This window comes from Nannospalax galili, unplaced genomic scaffold (assembly GCF_000622305.1).
Source record: "Nannospalax galili isolate Female #2095 unplaced genomic scaffold, S.galili_v1.0 scaffold806, whole genome shotgun sequence".
NCBI lineage: Eukaryota > Metazoa > Chordata > Mammalia > Rodentia > Spalacidae > Nannospalax > Nannospalax galili.
In genome coordinates this window covers 156,363-173,681 of record NW_008355419.1, presented here as the reverse complement: position 1 = coordinate 173,681, position 17,319 = coordinate 156,363, and the positions used below count along the sequence as shown (strand labels likewise).

Below are 17,319 nucleotides of genomic sequence, written 5' to 3'. Positions count from 1 at the left end.
GGGGTTAGACGGAGGTCTCTTAGCTTAGGACCTCCTTATTCCCAGCACAGACTTGGGGAACCAAGCTCACATAGTCCGCCTGCATGCAGTATCCCTAGCCCTGGCACTCAGCCATGTTGTACATACACAGCCACCTTCAGTTGCAAGTTGCAGCTCTGGCCATTATTGGAAGCACTAGGGGATAGTGCTTTACATCAGCCTGTACAGCAGACCGTCAACACTCTTGCTCATTTTCTTCAGAGATACACACTTATCTCTTAGGGTCCTTCTATCCCAGTATCCCACAGACTTCTGTCCTAGTCAGGAAGAGCCATATCTGTGACCAGCAGAAGCCTAGGCCAGTCATCATAGAGCGTGATTCAAAAGACTCCTCAATCCTACCCCTCATCTGGTGGTATTACAGTGACTCATGTGTTCTGGTGGACTGTGGCCCAGAAGATGGCCATTATGGTCTACAGACAACCTTGCATGGCCATGTAAACTCTGCCCACTCCAAAGCATGCCTTCTGCTCTGGGTCACTCTGAAATGGATGAGTATTATCTACCTGCTGATTCCACAAAGCTTCATGTGATGGTCTGGAGAGGTGGCTCAGTGGTTAAGAACACTAGCTACTCTTGCAGAAGACCCAGGTTTGAATCCTAGCACCCACATGGCAGCTAACAACCATCTGTAATTCCAGTCCAAGGGATCCAATGCCCTCTTCTTCCTCTGTGGCCACTGCAGGACATGGGTGCACTTATATACAGGCAGGGGTGAGATGTAGCTCAGGTCTCCCAGGAAGGTGAGACGCTCAAGGGCCCACACTGTTTCTTTGCCCACTGACCTATAGTGAGTATAAGTGGGCAGGTCTAAGAAGTTCGAGTATGTAGACATAGTGCCCTGGAAATCCCTCCCAGAAGGGCCCCATATGTGCACATGTTGAAGGAGAATCCTGGGCTTCGCAGGGAGGAAGATATTTGCAAATTCCTGAGCTTGTTCTCTAGCTGCTGTCTCCCTTGTTCTCCAGGTGGTGGGAGTAAGGAAGCTGGCATTCCTGTTGCCATACTGTCTAAACAGATGGAGGCTTCAGTATGGCCCCACTGATACTCTTTCTCCCCTTATTCTACATTCTTGGGCCTCTGCTCCTGCCCCAGAGGACAAGAGTCCAAGGTAGATACTGGTGGGACTACCTCCAACTTGTCTCAGAAGCCCTGTGTGGCCATGTCACTAGCATTCTCAGGCTGTGGAGCTCCCTCACACAGCTCTCAAGGTTCTTGGTGCTATTGCTCCTGGCCTTGAGAAGCTGGCAGGGAGAGACTGCAAGCTTAACAGAGCTAGTAAAACACCCTCCATACTGATAGCTCTTTTTTTTTGCATTTCCACTAAGCCACCCTGCTCCAAACCCACACCACTCCTGGGAGAGGTCACTGTATGACAGGTCAACACTTGGTGTCTTTTTGAGACCCTTCTTTCCCTTGATCATTTAGTTCCTAGGACTCTACTACAGCAACTCCTGGTCCCTATGAGGAGAATCCTGCTCAGGAACCAGTATTTGTGTGGGACACATACTTTCTTGAGGTGCTTAATAGTTCCTGAGTTCTCCATTAATGGCATTCTTTAGTGCTCACCAGGTTAGAATATGTGGAGCTGCTCCCTGCCTCCCACGCTGTACTTCCTGACTGGCTGTGGGGGTGGCAGTGGGGGGCCTGACACTGTAGCTTACTCTTCTCAAAACCACAGCCTACCTGCACTGTCTCACACCTGGAAACAGATCATGGTGTAGGGTACACGTGGCTAGCAGTAGATACCCTGCATCTTGCTGGGCTCCTGGGTCAGCACTGTGAGCACACCATCTCCAGGGATGCTCTGACTCTCCCACACCAGGACACTGCCTAGACACCCCTTCTTCACCAGCAGCTCTTGGCCTCATTGGCAGACAGGTGCCTATGGTATCATCTGGCCCAAGAGCAAAACACAGGTTAGGGTGAGGCTTTAAGCTACAACCTGGTCAGGTGAAAGGCAAAGACCTATAAAAGGTGGATATCTCGGAGATACCCCACCACCACCCCCGCCACTTGTGCACAGGCAGTACCACACCTCAGTCTGACCCTTGAGGCCTCCAGGAACTAACGGGAGGTTGGACAGGCATGCTTACAGGGCTCAGGGGAGTTACCAGGTGGCAGTGTGGTTCTTAGCAAGGAGCCATTTCCCAAACCAGCTTCATCTCCTGCCCCCTCCCCACTTCCTTGTTAGTGTAGCTCCCTGCAGTGGGGAAACAAAGACTGGAACCAACTCACCCCAGTTACCCAGTCACAGGTTTTTCTGTCCAGTCTAGCAGTTTGTTACAGCAGCTGGTCCTGATCATCATGGGCCTGACTTATAACTTCCCCTCTTTATCCCTTATTTTGGCTCATTATTACATTTATTATTTATTTGTCTGCCCAGAAGGGTCCCCAGGTGTGTAACCCTTGCTGGGAGCCTCCCTGCCCAGAATGTTGCCCTCATCATGAGAGACTTGGAGTCTGACCCGGGCTAAGGTGCACATGCTCATGCCTTCCTGCTCATGCCTCACCAGGAAGCTCTATGTCAGCAAGAACAACTTCTCTACCTTAACCCTACTGATGTGGGATTGGAACCATTTGCAATGGGGACAACAAATCAAAGGCTAAGGAACAATCCTGCCCCCACCACTTTTGGCAGAATTTCTGCAAATACCCACAAATACTTACCCACTTGGGCCACCCCATGCTCAAAGCTTGTAATAAGCAATGACCAGGGCACTGAGGTCTATGGAAAGGACGCAGGGGCTTTGGGGTCCTGTAGTACTGAGTGGGTGGGGCTGACCACTTAGGCATACCCACAGGGTGGCTCCAGCTTCACAGCCAGCCCTTGCTCAGACCTCACATGAAGAACAAGAGCATAGCAACACTCCTACCTACCCCCTTGTGCTGGATAGCTTTAGTGTCAACTTGATGCACCTGGGCTGAGGGAGCCTCAATTAGGGAATTGCCCCCATTGAACTGGCCTGTGGCTATGTCTGTGGGGGCATCTTCTTGATTGTTGTGTGATGTGGGAGGGCCTAGCCCACTGTGGGTGGTGCCACCCCTGGGCAGGTGGTCCTGCATTGCATAAGAAAGCAGGCTGAGCAGGGGCTAGGGGAACAAGCCAGTAAGCAGCTTTCCTCCATGGCCTATGCTCCAGCTCCTGGGTCCACGTTCCTACCTTGGGCTCCCTGATGATCTGACTGGGAGATGTAATATAAAATAAATCCTTTCCTCCCCAAGTTAGTACTGGTCAGAGTATTTTGTCACAGCAGTTGAGAAACAAACCAGGACACCACTTATCTTGGACCTCCAGCCTCCTACCACTGAAAGGAACACAGATTTTCCTGCCCGGTCTAGCAGTTTGTAACAGCAGCTGGCCCTCATCATTATGGGCCTGACTCATAGCTTCCTCTCTTAACCGCTTATTTTGGCTAGTTATTACGTTTATTATTTATTTGTCTTTTTGAGGCAGGGTCTTCCTGTAGCCTCAGCTGGCCTAGAATTTGCTCTACAGACCAGGCTGGTCTCAAGCTCACAGAGATCTGCCTGCTTCTGCTTCCCGAGGGCTGGGATTAAAAGCACGCAACACCACACCTAACTTCGTATTACATTTATAAATTTGCTGTCAATCTCATGCTAAAAGACTTATGCTCCACAATAGCAGATACCATTCTCTCTACCGCTGTGTCTGAGATCTGAAATTAGTGCCTGGGGGTTATTACTGTTAGGGTTGGGATCTGCAGCAGCCCCATCCCCAACAGGGCCTCAGGGTTTTGCAAGCCCCTGAGAATGCAGGACCTGAGTTAATGAGCACCCTGGTCTTTGAAGACAAGATAAGCAGACTCTATGCACCTTTTAGATAATTATTTATTTATTCATTCACTTTGGTTATTTGAGACATGGTCTCTCTAGTGCCTCTGACTCATCTGGAACTCACTATGTAGACCAAGCTTGGGGCAGTCCTCCTATCTCTTTTTTAAAAAAATATTTTATTTATTATTTTTACTTTATTTTATGTGTATGAGTGTATTGCCTGCATGTGTATAAGTGTACCCATGTTGTGCAATGTCCAAGGAGGTCAGAAGAGGGCGCTGAATTCCCCAAACTGGAGTTAGGATGATTGTTAGCTGCCATGTAAGTGCTGGGAACAGAACCTGGGTCCTCTGTAAGAGCAGTGAGTGTTCTTAACCTCTTAACGGCTGAGCCAACTCTCCAGCCCCAACTGTCTCTTTAGCGCTGGGATTACAGACATGCATCACCACATCTGACCATAAATATATTTAAATTAAGAAGTAAGCCAGGCTGGTGGTACTTGGGAGGCAGTGGCAGGCCGATATCTGTGAGTTTGAGGCCACCCTGGTCTACATAGCAAGTTTCATGCCCGCCAAGTGAGATGCTGTCTCAAAAAACAAAACAAACAAAAAAACAAGTGATGGTTAGAACTGAGAGATAGCTCAATGGTTAAAAATACTTGGGTTCAGTTTCCAGCACCCACATTAGGTGATTCAAAACCTCCTGTAGCTTCAGATCCAAGGGATCCAGTACCCTTTTCTGGCCTCCACAGGCATCGCACACATGTGGTACACATACAAACAAGCAGGTATATATATACACATAATTTTTTTTTTGTCTTTTTTGAGACAGGGTCTCCTTGTAGCTCCAGCTGTCCTGGAACTCACTGTGTAGACCAGGCTGGCCTTGAACTCACAGAGATCCACCTGCCTCTGCCTCCCAAGTGCTGGGATTAAAGGCGTGCACCACCATGCCCGGCTATAATTTTTTTTTTTTAAAGCAATGGGCTGGGGAATATATTAGTGGTAGAGAACTTGTCCGGCATTCCAAGGCCCTGAGTTCAATCCCCAGCATAGACCAGAAAAAAATAGTGGTAGGGTGAGTGAAGTTGGGTATGGTAGTGCACACTTGAGGCAGGAAGATAGAAAGTTCCAGGCCAACATAGTAAGACCCTATCTTCAAAAAAAGTGAATGAGCCGGGCATGGTGGCGCATGCCTTTAATCTCAGCACTTGGGAGGCAGAGGCAGGCGGATGTCTGTGAGTTCAAGGCCAGCCTGGTCTACATAGTGAGTTCCAGGACAGCTGGGGCTACTGAAAAGACCAAAAAAAAAAAAAAGTGAATGACTGAGAAATACACAGTGGTAGATGGCACAGCAGGTGGGTGTAGGCAGAGTGAAGGAGACAGAAGGCCCAGGTTTTAGAGGGTGATACTGAGGGACTCAATCTTGCCTTTGCTGACCATGGGGCCCAATACTGACAGGTAGGTCCAGGAAAGTAGGGCAGGGCTCCAGGCTAGCCCCTCCTTCTGGAGAATGGCCATCCCTGCTTTGCTCCCTATGAAGGAGAACAGCCCAGGTTCCAGGAGGGACAATTCAGGGAAGCCCCTTAGTGGGCTGCATGTGTCTCACCTATCAGAGCAGGAGTTTCTGGGATCAGGGTTTAGTCAAAATTAGACAGTAACCCCAGAATTTTGTGGAAAAGCAGAGGAAAAAGAGGGGCATGGGTACATGAGAGACAAATTGACTGAGGGAGTAGATGGATAGTGACTTAGCTCTCTGCCCTTCTAAAATAATCACATTGTCATGGAGCCTGTCCCCAGGATAGGCTTTTGGGGCATCTCAGTCTGAGGTACAGATAGGATATACTCAGGGTGTTACATGGTGGAATAAACCAGGGCTCTAACCCCAGTGCTTCTAGTACCTCCCATACTAAGGCTCCCCAAGACAGCTATTTGCAGCCCTTCTAACCTATGCACAAGTGGGATGGGGCTGCTGAGCTCCAAGTGGTCGCTGCCCACAATCTATAGCTGACACAAAAGACAGGAAACCCTCGTCTCCCAGCTTCCTGCCCAGGGCAGCTATAAAGATCTTCCTAGAAGGAAAAAATCAGACCATATCTTCTTTTAAATTTAATTGTGTGTGTATATGTGTCTGTGTGCATGTATATGACCAGAGGTCAGAGGACAACTTACAAGACTTGCTCTCTCTGTCACATGGTTCCAGGGTTTGAACTTAGGTGGACAGGCTAGGCGACAAGTGCCTTTACCCACTGAGCCATCTCGTTGACCTCCATTATCTCTTTTAGTAGTTTCCCACCTCCCTGGGAGCAAAGCCCAAACCCCTGCCTTTGACAGGTTCCCTCTGGGCAGGACTCCTCAGAGAACCAGCCATCTAACATCTAAGTTGTGTGGACTAAGTGGAAACAAACAAAAAGTAAAAAAGCGGCATCTCAGTGCCAGTTGCACTAAACAGAAAAGGCTGTAGCACTGTCACAGGTGAGAAACTCCTTTTCGGCAGATACCCTCTGGCCACACTGACCCAGCCATCATCTGGTCTGAAACTTGCCAAGCTTGCTACTGTTCTCTCCCACCCCAACCCTACCCCCCAACTCCCTGACCTCTTCAAGTATCTTCCCTGACATCTGGACCAGGACTTGACTCTTCCAGGTGGGCTAGAGGACTACGAAGGAAGAGTGTATCGAGTCTAAGTGGCTCACAGGTCTAATGTTTGCTCAGGAGCCCGAGATCAGCCTGAATACAAGACTGGCTAGTCCACCTCTCTTTGTGGCCTTGACGAATGTCCCATCTATTGATGGGGCAGTTCTAACCATGGAACCCTAGCATTTTAGTTCAATAGAAGTGTACATTGGGACACATGATTTGTGAACCTGCTTACACACACATTAGGGACCTGGACATGCTTGAGCCACAACAATGGGAGACATACAAGTTAGGGAAAGAGTGGTAGGCTGAAATTCCTTGGCTAAAGACCTCAGAGCATAGCACCTTGTTCTGGCCCTGGTCTTGTTCTCAGTTCTTGGTCCCTTGAGTGTCTGTGCTGACTATATAGGACAAATGTACTGGACACGTGCTTTTCTCCCCAACCACTGGAAGGAGGGGAACCAAGGAGCTCAGGGGACCAACCCACTCCTCATAGGACCCAGCTCCCTCCCAGGCACTAATGTAGCACAGAACCAGGCCTGCTCAGTTCTGTCCTTTTGTACTGACCCTTGAGTGAGCAGTGGTCACAAGGCACCCATTAGCTCACAAAGCAGAGTGGGCACTTATCAGGGGTAGGCTTTGCTCTGGGATTTGGTTGACAGGGGTGTGAGCAGGAGCTCAAAGGATGAAGGGACAGTCCATGGCCATCACTGAGTGGGGCAGAACCCAGCGAAGACTTTCCCAGGCAGTCCTCAGTCTCATACAGATGACATAATGACTGACACTTTGAGTGCCAGTACTGTGCCCAGAGGACAAATATAAACGAGGCCAAGGAGCCCAGGAGTTATCCAACCATTCCTCTAAATGGACACTATGCAGGTAACCTCTTTGGTTTCTGTCTCGATGTTAAACCTCTGAATCACAGGGTTATGGGGTGGACAGGTTCTAATTCACTTCCATAGTTTCTTGAAGAGGGCCCAAGAAGCTCCTTGTTTGCTCCTCTTTGTCCTTTATCTAGAGCTCTCAGGACCTTCACCTCCTGTGCTGCTCAGGAAGAGTGGGAATCGTCAGGGTCTGTCTGCAAGAAGCCCTGTGCTGTATTGGAGATGGGACCGTCTCATCAGATCAGTCTTTCATACAAAGCTCCTTGCTGCTGTCTACAGCTGCTACAGTCTGCACTTACACGTTTGTGTACCCACCTAAGAGCAGGGATCTGCCTGTTAGAGCAGGAAGTGTTATTATTTCTACCTCCCTCAGCATGGACACAGGAAGCCACTACCCACCCTTTGTGGCCTGCCCAGTTCCACCAAAGGCTACAAACCCAGCAGTTCATCCTCTAAATCAAGCTCCTGGGGAGTTGAACATGTTGAGGGGAACTAGTCTTTGAAGAGCTCCCTGGATCTGTGTTGGGGCTTAGCTGCACTAGATCATGTCTGTACCCTCACCATTCCACTCTGGGTGCTGGAGCAGAATTATATCAGGCCACACACTAGGATCGCTCTGCAGACGCCCATGTGTCCCTGTGCCCAGTGGCCTCCATGCTAGGAGCTAGGAACTCTGGAGAGAGACAGATATTTCTTATGGCGGCTCAACTTTGGAATAGGGGAGGCACATAGGCTCCCAGGCTCAGTGGGTGATGATGCAGCAAGGCTGTGCATCTGGAATGGCCCCTAACCTGCTGGTCACCTCATTGTATCTGCTTGAGGGTCCTCCTCAGATCTCTGGCATTGCCTCCTGGGTGGGGCAGCCTGGAGCCCACCCTCCAGGCAGACCCAGAAGCTGAGCCCACCCATTTGTCTGGTTCTGCCCTCAGTGCAGTCACTAACTCCTTTCCCATATTCAGATTAGTACACGTACACGTACACGTACACGTGCACACACACACACACACACACACACACCCCACACACACAGCAGCCTTGTGGCCCAAGAAGGATGCCTGGAGTTAACCTTTATACCTTCATCATGCTCCCAGCAATATGCATCAATGTGCATGTTTACCACAGGGCACTTGAACCCTGAATTCTCAGTTCAGGTTCCATTTCCTCCACCAGGGCCAGGAGAGCTTGAAGCCTGTGTCCATGAATCTGAGCAAGAAGCTACCAGGCTAGGAAGTGGGAAGCACAAACACAGCCCTTATTTTAAAGTTTTCTGACTTTTATTTCATGGTGTTTGACATGGACAAATACTGGAGTTAGTAACTTGACACCACGCAGCTCCCTCCAGCCTTGGACCACCCTAGCAGAGGAAAGGTCAGGCTGCCACCCCACCAACTTTGTCTGATCTTGCCCTCAAGATGATTGTGCTAGACACTGAGGACAAGGAGTGGAGGGGAGAGAAAGATGATCATTGCAGTTTAAGGCATTTCTGGTTCTAAGCCATTTCTGCCACCTCTGTTCCTTGGCTGGACACTGGGCAGATCCCTATCACTTAAAGATGAACCACCCCTCACACGAGACCAATTGAGGGTTGCTGTGAATCAGGACAAGAATAACACCTCCACATAAGACATCAAATAAAATCAATGCTTGAAGAATATGGTTGAGTCTCCCATTCAGAGAGGGGGTGGGGAGAGGGAGATTGTCTGCCTAGGCAAGCAAACAATGGAGGTCAACCACATCTGACGGTGGCCTACTCCCTCTTATGGGTTCCTCATGTGGCCTGGAGTTTGGAGATGGGATGGCCATGTCCAGAGTGGCTGGATAGGTAGGTAGGGCCAGCTGAGTATCAGTCAGGGCAACACAGATGAAGCCTGGCTTCTGTTCTAGCCTCCTGGGACAGGCAGACATATTTGGGGAGGTGAAGTACTGCTCCAATAGTAATATGGTTTCTAAGTCACAGTATTGGTGCAGGGGGCACTAGGGGTCCAGACTTAGTCTGAGATAAGCCTAGACCTCAGCACACCCAGGAACAGCTTAAGTGGGGACAATGGCCTCAAGGGGGCTTGCTCCAAGGAAGAGCCCAATCAACCCCAGGAGCTCCCCACTGCTCTGGGACACAGCTCTCATCCAATAAAGCGTAAGTGACGTGGGGAAATAGGGCTGGCGAGGGGGCCAGGGAACACAAAAGAGCAATGCAAGGGACACACAGTACAAGGGGCTGAGGTGTGGTGCCTTAGGCAGAGGAGTGTGGCCTAAGGCTGCCTTTGAAGCCCAGGGCTATAGGCTGCCACTTAAAGAGTCCCTCAGCACCAGTTTGTCTCTGTGGCACAGCTGCCTGGATGGAAGGGAGGCCAGGTCAGCAGTCCTTCTGGCCAACGTGCGGGCAAGAAAATCATATCAAAAAGCAACAAGTTTACAAAAATAGAAAATAATTACAGTAAGGTAGAAGTTCTGGTGGCGGCTCAGGGAATAGGGCAGGGCCTTAGCTCTGGCTTGGTGACAGCGTCCTCCAGCAGGTGCAGCTGGCGGTGACCCACTACCACGTCCCGTAGGCAGCCCACAAAACCTGTGCCATAGGCTTTGGGCAGAGTCTGCCCCACAGGCAGCTTCTGCAGGCCTCCTACAGGACAGACATTAGGAGGTCATCAGGCAGTGATACCAACAGATGGAGACCACCAAGCCCTTAAATATCAATGTGGGTGCTACACATGTGCCCAGATCCCTGTGGTCTGGGATCTGCAGGGCTAATATGGGAGAAGATGCCATCCTGCTCTCATGAGTCTAACTGCTGTCCATATGGGGCTGATTGAGGTATCAGCTCTAGGAAAGTTTATCCCTTAGTCTAAGACCCTTGGGTGCCCCCTCCCCTGGCCACCTCCACTCACCAAGCCATAGGGTTCCGTCTGTGTCCAGTTGTGTTGCACCCAGTGGGGAAGAGCCAGTCACAGGGGCCTCATTGCCCACCTGAAGAGAACCTTCCCTTTGCTCCCTGAGAGGATAGGTGGGGAAAGGCTGTCAAGGAATCCTTCTCTGCCTCCTTCATAGCCTGAGCCCCACATCCCTTCTACCCCATGCCTTGCAGGTACCATATCCTGAGGATGAAATCCTGGGGGCCAGGTTAGAGGCCATGAGACCCCTATGGCAATAGTTTCTCCTGCAGCTTCGTGTCCCTTCCTCCTCTCCCTTTCCCACTAGCAGACCTTTATTCAGGCAGCTAGTGACCTTGAGTGACTGATCAGAACTCAGCTAAGCAAGTTCAGGTACCACTTACTATTATTTTCAGTGGGCCCCACTGACCTGTGAGCCCTGACTCGTAGCCAGCGGTTAGTGTTGACCTTCACAGTGGAGCGCAGCACAACTGGCTGGGAACCTAAGTCATAGCTCAGGTGCAGGTACCCATCCACAATGGCCAGAGCCACGTAGTCTGCACGCTCTGTGGCCTTGCCACTCCACAGCACTAGCCCCTGAGTGGCCTCAGTGCGCAAGCTCAATTCAAAGTGGTTGCTCTGTAGCGCCTTCTCACTGAAAAGTGAAGGGATTAGTCATGGTCTCTAGGAAGGTTGAAGGGAGCAGGGAGCAGGGGACAAAGAGATTAGAGCAAGAGTGCTTGAGCCACTACCACAGAGGCCAGAGGCTGGTGACTGGATGGGCAGGGACAACACTAACAGTAGGACAGAGGAGGAATGGCAAACAGACAGCTAGGCAGAAATGATCAGGGAGATCAGGCAGGCGCATGGTGAGATGACAACTTGGTGTCTCTCAGGTGCTACCATGTGCTTACCTGAGAAGGGCCCCAGAATCCAGAGGTGCAGGGCTTAGAAGCAGGAAGAGAGGGAAGTAGTAAGCAGGAGGCAGAGAGGCTGAATGTGGGCCAAAGTCCCCTTATCAACAAGTACAGATGGGAGGAGGAGCAAGCATGACCCCAGGGTATCAATGGCCTCCCACAAAGTGTCCTGGCAGTGACCCATGTGCAACATGAATGTGCAGACACAGAGGGTGACATGGCCCAGTAGGTAGTTCAAAGAGCAAGGCATGGGTGATGTAGAATGGGAATGAAGGCTCTTTTGCTGGCAGTAACCTTAGAAATGCACACTCTGGAGCGTACACACACACACACACACACACACATACACACCCTGAACAAACTCACATTTGCATACACACATTTTTTTTTTTTTGGTCTTTTTGAAGCAGGGTCTCCCTGTAGCCCCAGCTGTCCTGGAACTCACTATATAGACCAGGCTAGCCTTGAACTCACAGAGATCCGCCTGCCTCTGCCTCCCAAGTGCTGGGACTACAGGCGTGTGCCACCACACCCGGCTCACATACACACTTTTATGAGACATAGTGCATATACACACCCACAAAGCAAAAATGCACATACGGAAATATGTATACATGTACACACAGGGACAAAACCACACTTGAACTGGCGCCTCAGAAGGGCCAGGTGGCCACACAGAGTAGGTGAAGTAATGGCCCTCAGTAGGTGTGTCCTGGGGAGAGGACTATTTCCAGGGCATAACAGTACATAAATAGGCCCTGGCCCCATCCTCTATCCAAGGCGGAAATTCCACTTTTAGTGGGGCTCAAGACTGTGATGTCAGGAGCAAAGGATGGACATGAGTGAGTGCCAAGGTGCAAGTAGGAGCCAAGGGCCTACTTACGCTGGGATCTCATTGGTCAGCTCGCTTGGAAACAAAGAGACAGAGATTTTAAGAAGGAAGGAGGTGGGGTAGATCCTGGGCTTTCCCTCCTGGTTACAAAGTTGTTGGAGGTATGGAGAGTCTAGCACCCCCACCCTGCAAGGCATGCACAGACAGGAGCCGACAGCAGAAAGTAGAAGGAGTGCCTGGCTCCCAGTTGCATGTTACCTCTCGATCACAGCATTGAGGTATTCAACATATGTCTTCCCATCAAAGGCCAGGGTTTCTAGGTCACCCACTGACTTCTCAACCAGCCCTGGGAGACAGATGGGATGAAGTAGACCTCAGGTGAGATCTCCAGACCATGTACAGCCTTAGCCCTGGACTGCCAGTGCTCACCCTTCTCGCAGTGCAGCCCAGAGAATCCCCCTGGACATAGGCATTCATAAGTGGCTTCCCTTGGGAGACAAGAGCCCCCATTAAGGCAGGGGTTTCCCAAGGCCTGGGTACAAGGGTGGTCTGCAAAAGATGAGACATCTACTGCCTGCAACACATGCTCCTGAGTCAGTAGTTGGTGGCCTTTTAGAGACACCTGAAAGGGAGAAGAGGAAGTGTCTTCATACAGTCTGCTGCTTCTCTGATGAGATCGTCCTCACCCAGAGCAGAACCCCTCACATCATGGCCCTTCCTCCACCCCACTGTGGAGAGCCCTGGCTGGTATCTGCCCCCATACCAACTGGATGGCACCATCGAAGCCAGAGGACACTGCGGCTGCCCGGGCCAGCTTGCTGAAGTCAGGGGCTCCTCCCACATAGAGGGGCTCCTTAAGATTAAGCATGGTGTGCGGCACCTGTAGAGGGCATAGGGTAAGGGGCCGTGTGAGATCTACCTATTGGGCAGGAGCAGGCCAAGTTCCAGGCCAGTGTACTCAATTATCTGATGTCTCACACCCACCCCTACTATCTAGGAGGCAGCGTTAATCACACAAAAATAGCAGATGTGGGCCTTAGTGGGAAAAGGGCTACTCTAGGGACGGGTATAGGAGATGCTAAGAGGGGCAAAAGGCCAACAGTACCTTGCGGGATTTCTGACATCCGGAGGCGGGTAGGGGGTTGCAGAGCAAGAGCCAGAGAGCAGTGGGGGCAGAAAGGAGACAGATGAAGGCACAGGACAGAGAAAACAGTTCTGTGAGAGGCTTTTAAGCCCTGGGGGAGAAGGGAAGTGGTGGGAAAAGGGTGAGAAAGGTTTGGGCTTTCCTCATACCCTGGACACTCACCGGAGACTCCCCCAGCACACGAGGCCCATCACCCACACGAAGGGCACCCTTGCGGCCATTTCGCTCCAGGGAAACCCTGATCCAGGTGCCCAGGGCTATGGGCTCCTTGCTCCTGTAAAGAGGTACCTGAGCAGACTCTGGACTCTGCTCATTCAGGGCCCCAGTGACACTGCCACACACCCCTTGTTTTATCCCAACTTCAGGCTTGTCGCCAAAGTCCTTCTTATAATCTATGCAGTTGTCCAGAGCCAACCCTGGGCAGCCTTACCCAAACCCCAGTCCAGTCCCTGTATGCCCACCTGATGACTGCAGCTCCCTTGCCAAGGTCATAGCGGAACTCCAGGTGTTGGTTATGCAGGGCCAGGGACACAAAGTCTCCCTTGCCATCTGTCTTTTGCCCGTTGTAGAGAAGTAAGCCATTGGGCTCACGGGCCAAGAACACCATCTCCAGTGCCATCTTCTCCCTGGGGTCATATGGAGATGCGGGAATGTGTCACTCACTGTTCCCAATAGGATGGCTCCCTTTCCTCACCACCCCCACTTGCCCTACTGACCCCAGGTCTCGATCGAAGGTGTGCAAGCCTTTCAGCTCCAGGTAGGAGAAGCCACTGAAGTCAGCTAGGAAGGGCTGGGAGCCAGTGTCTGTCTCCAAAACTACAGAGGGCCAAACAGGTATCAAACAGATTAACAGGCCCTGGGCTCTCTACTGCCCTGTATCTAACTGAATGAAAATCCAACACTAGTCTTAACCATAACCCTAACTGGATCCCGTATCAGACCTCAAATCAACCCAAGAAATTTCACCCTAACCCTTCATCCCCTCCCCAGTAGCCCTTTGCCCACCTGTCTGGCAGAAGGCACCCCTGCGTCCCAGGGGGCACTCGCATTTGACCCCACCTGTGGGAAGCACTCGGCAGGGGGCTGTCCCATGGCAGGGGTTTGGCTGGCAAGGGCTCTTCTCATCTGCACAGGTCAGGCCTGAGGGGAGATAGGATGGGAGTCCCAGGAAACACAAGACCCTGCCCACAACACCTGGATTTCCCCCAGGCACCAGGCTAGCTCTCACCAAAACGGCCAGGTGGGCACTGACAGTGGAACATGCCAGCTTCCAGTGCCTGGCACAGGGCCCCACCATGGCAGGGGTTTGGCAGGCAGGGATGGTCTCCACACTCTCCCACGCCAAAGCTTTGGGCTGTAGCCCCCTGCCAGCCGCTGAGCTCCAGCTGCTGATTGTTGATGTCCAACAGACGAATGCATCCCTTTAGGCCGATGCCCACAGAGGTTCGATCAAGTACCCTGCCACCAGGCGGGGTCAGGGTCAGAGGTAGTCTCTCACAATCAGCTGTAATACTAATACTAACATATTCCATAAACTAGGGCTAGGGATTAGGGTTACCCCTATGCCCATTTCCCTTATTGTGTTCACAGAGTGGCCAGTCCCATCAACAAAACAGAGGTAAGGATAAGGGTCAAGTGTCAGGACTGAAGGTCAGAGATGGCTATCTACAGCGGTTCCATCAAAAGCATGTTACCACCCACAAACAGAACAGTAGCAATAACTGGAGGGCCAGAGTCTGGGTTGAGGTTAGAGTTGCAGCCACCATCCATACCCATCCCTCTATCACCCATCATTTGTCACCCACAGAGTCAGAAACCAGGAGCCTAGCCAGTCCCATCCTACTCCTGCTCACATGGCAGCCTGTTCCTCTGGGACGCCACCCACAAACAGGTCTGTGTCCAAGTTGAGGCCATCAGTGCCGCTGGGGCTTTCACCCACAACAGGGGTCTCACCATCCACAGAGAGTGTGCCCTGGCGCCAATGTCGTGACAATTCTAGGTGGTGCCAGCGTCCAGGTTCCACTGGCACTGAGCTGGTTAGCACTGCTGGCCCTGAGCCTGTATCAAACCTGGACATGGGAGCAGGGACTCAGGATGTCAGTCCAGCCGTACCACAGGCCTGGCCTACCTCATCTCACCCATGGCCCACCATAAGCCTCACCCCTTACCTTCAGATTTGGGTTTATCCCTGTCACCATATAGCCTATTTGACCTATAGAAGCCAGGCCCATGTACTGCTCCCTCCATTATACCCACCTGAACTGCACATGCCCATCCAGCAGAGCCAGAGACAGGAAATCCTTGCCACGTGCATTGCCATTATAGAGCAGCAGTCCCTGAAGCTCCAGTGTCCGGAATTCCAGTGCCAGGCGCAGCGTGTGGTATGCCCGGAGAGTGGGAAAGGCCAAGAAAGAGTGGCCCTCAAAAGACGGCACAGAGGGACGTAGAACTGCAGGGAACAGGGAGGGCTAAACTGGAGGAGTACCTGTGACCCTGCCACCTACTCATTGCCTCCCTGACTCCCTGGCACAAGGTGACCTTACCTTTCTCACAGATGGTGCCCTCTCTGCTTGCAGTACACCTACAGGTAAAACCCTTGCCAGAATCCTGGTCCTGGCAGGTGCCCCCATAGAGGCAGGGCTGGGAATCACAGGACTTTGGGAGTTGTTGAGGGCCTGAGGTCCGAGACTGGTCACGGCTGAGGGCAGTGGTGGGTGGATGGCGTGTGGTGGGAGGTGCTGTGGTTCTACCAGTGGGCCGGCTGGTGTGACTGAGGTAGACTCGTGGGGTCACAGTAGAGAAGGGCAGTCGGCTCATAGTAGTGGCTCTGGCAGTGGCCACAACAGCCGTGGCTCCTGTTGCAGCTCCCGTAAAGAAAGCTGGAAACCAGTCTGCAGGGTAGGGGAGCTGTCAGGTCTTCAGTGAGCAGGGCATAGGGAGAGCTGGTAGGATAATGGAAGCTAGAAAAAGGAGGACAGGTGAGCTGGTGTCCAACCTGGCACTCACCAAAGTCCATGAACCGCACATGCTCCTGAAGAGGCCTCCTCACTGCCAAGGCCCGGCGCCTGGATACCTGGATTTGCCGGAGCAGGGCCCGGCCCACATCGAGTGCCTGGAAGGCTGTGGCTGGGGAGGAGGGACTCCTGAGTATGACCTGGTTCCATGTAGCCAGCACACATTATGAGAGCGGACAAAGGAACTTACTAGGATCGAAATGAACATCCACAATGGCTCGGACTGATCTGCCAGGTCCCAGATCCCGTAGGTGGACACTCCGGAAGTCTTTCTTGACATCTGAGTTCCGGAACAGGTCATCCAGCTGTAGGCAGGGAATGGGTGAGGACACTGGGCACTATCTAAATTCCACTAAAACTGGTCCCCTTGAACCAGTTATTTGGTTCTGTCCTGGAAGGATATCCACAAACTCTTATACCGTGCTTTCAATGCTTCTTGCAGTCTCCCCAAACAGCTCTGATTTGGGATCAGCCATCTCTGGTGTGTAGAACAGCTCCTGACCCTCAACGCCCTCAAGCTCCAACACACCCTGGAATGCCTTGGTAGCTGTAGGGGAGGGTCAGTGAGGCCATGCCAGTGCCATCTGGCCTCCTGGGCAGCCACAGGAGCAAGCCCCACAGCAAGTCGTTTGAGATGCAGGGCAGGGGATGTTAGTCAGATGATCATGGGGTTAGTGGGGACCCCAGGGCAGGGCTGGCGTCAGTTACCAGGCAATTCCTAGGAGCAGGTGCCCCAAGCCGGCTTGCAAGGAGAAAGACGGGTTAGGCACAGGGTCCTGGGCACACACGCATATTCAGTGGCTGAGACCAGAGTGCATGTGTATGCCAAATCCCCCAAACCCTATATTCTCATGTGCTGTAGCCAGAATATCATAACCTTGTACCAACCTGTTGCCACAGGGTACGGGGACAGCACTCCTGGCATATCCATGCTGTTCCTCAAGCTCCACCCTTTCCCCATTATTCACTTACCAGGACAGTTGGAGCCTTCTGAGTCCAGTGAGGGTGTCTTGCCATCCGAGCAGCAGCCCAAGGGTGAGTTGTAGCAGGAAGCCCTCTCAATGGGTGGCCCATGGGTCACCACACTGCTGCCCACAGGGGGCTCGAGTCCTGGGGAGGTGTAGTCTAAGCCCGGCCCTAGGTGGGAGCCACTCTTAGGCTCTGCCCCCACATCACCCTCAGACCTGC

General features: G+C 51.9%; 1 protein-coding gene across 5 annotated transcripts in view; it reads right to left on the bottom strand.

Annotated features, from left to right (window-relative positions):
• Positions 1-8,612: 8,612 nt before the first annotated feature.
• Agrn (agrin) overlaps positions 8,613-17,319 on the bottom strand; it is a 32,928-nt gene continuing 24,221 nt past the window's right edge. For 2 of the 5 annotated variants that reach the window (XM_008852552.3, XM_008852556.3), the window contains 21 exons: positions 17,104-17,241; positions 16,551-16,678; positions 16,322-16,436; positions 16,124-16,243; positions 15,661-16,008; positions 15,374-15,566; positions 14,971-15,186; positions 14,346-14,575; positions 14,123-14,257; positions 13,834-13,933; positions 13,579-13,743; positions 13,280-13,391; positions 13,079-13,090; positions 12,737-12,853; positions 12,403-12,595; positions 12,232-12,319; positions 12,025-12,048; positions 11,139-11,171; positions 10,655-10,879; positions 10,243-10,346; positions 8,613-9,977 (listed from right to left, as the gene is read on the bottom strand). In XM_008852552.3, coding sequence (XP_008850774.1) covers positions 9,820-9,977; positions 10,243-10,346; positions 10,655-10,879; positions 11,139-11,171; positions 12,025-12,048; positions 12,232-12,319; positions 12,403-12,595; positions 12,737-12,853; positions 13,079-13,090; positions 13,280-13,391; positions 13,579-13,743; positions 13,834-13,933; positions 14,123-14,257; positions 14,346-14,575; positions 14,971-15,186; positions 15,374-15,566; positions 15,661-16,008; positions 16,124-16,243; positions 16,322-16,436; positions 16,551-16,678; positions 17,104-17,241 — 2,954 coding nt within the window. In that variant the 3' untranslated portion in view covers positions 8,613-9,819. The remainder of the gene's footprint in view (positions 9,978-10,242; positions 10,347-10,654; positions 10,880-11,138; positions 11,172-12,024; positions 12,049-12,231; positions 12,320-12,402; positions 12,596-12,736; positions 12,854-13,078; positions 13,091-13,279; positions 13,392-13,578; positions 13,744-13,833; positions 13,934-14,122; positions 14,258-14,345; positions 14,576-14,970; positions 15,187-15,373; positions 15,567-15,660; positions 16,009-16,123; positions 16,244-16,321; positions 16,437-16,550; positions 16,679-17,103; positions 17,242-17,319) is intronic. The other 3 variants (XM_008852554.3, XM_008852557.3, XM_008852555.3) reach the window with 2 other exon arrangements.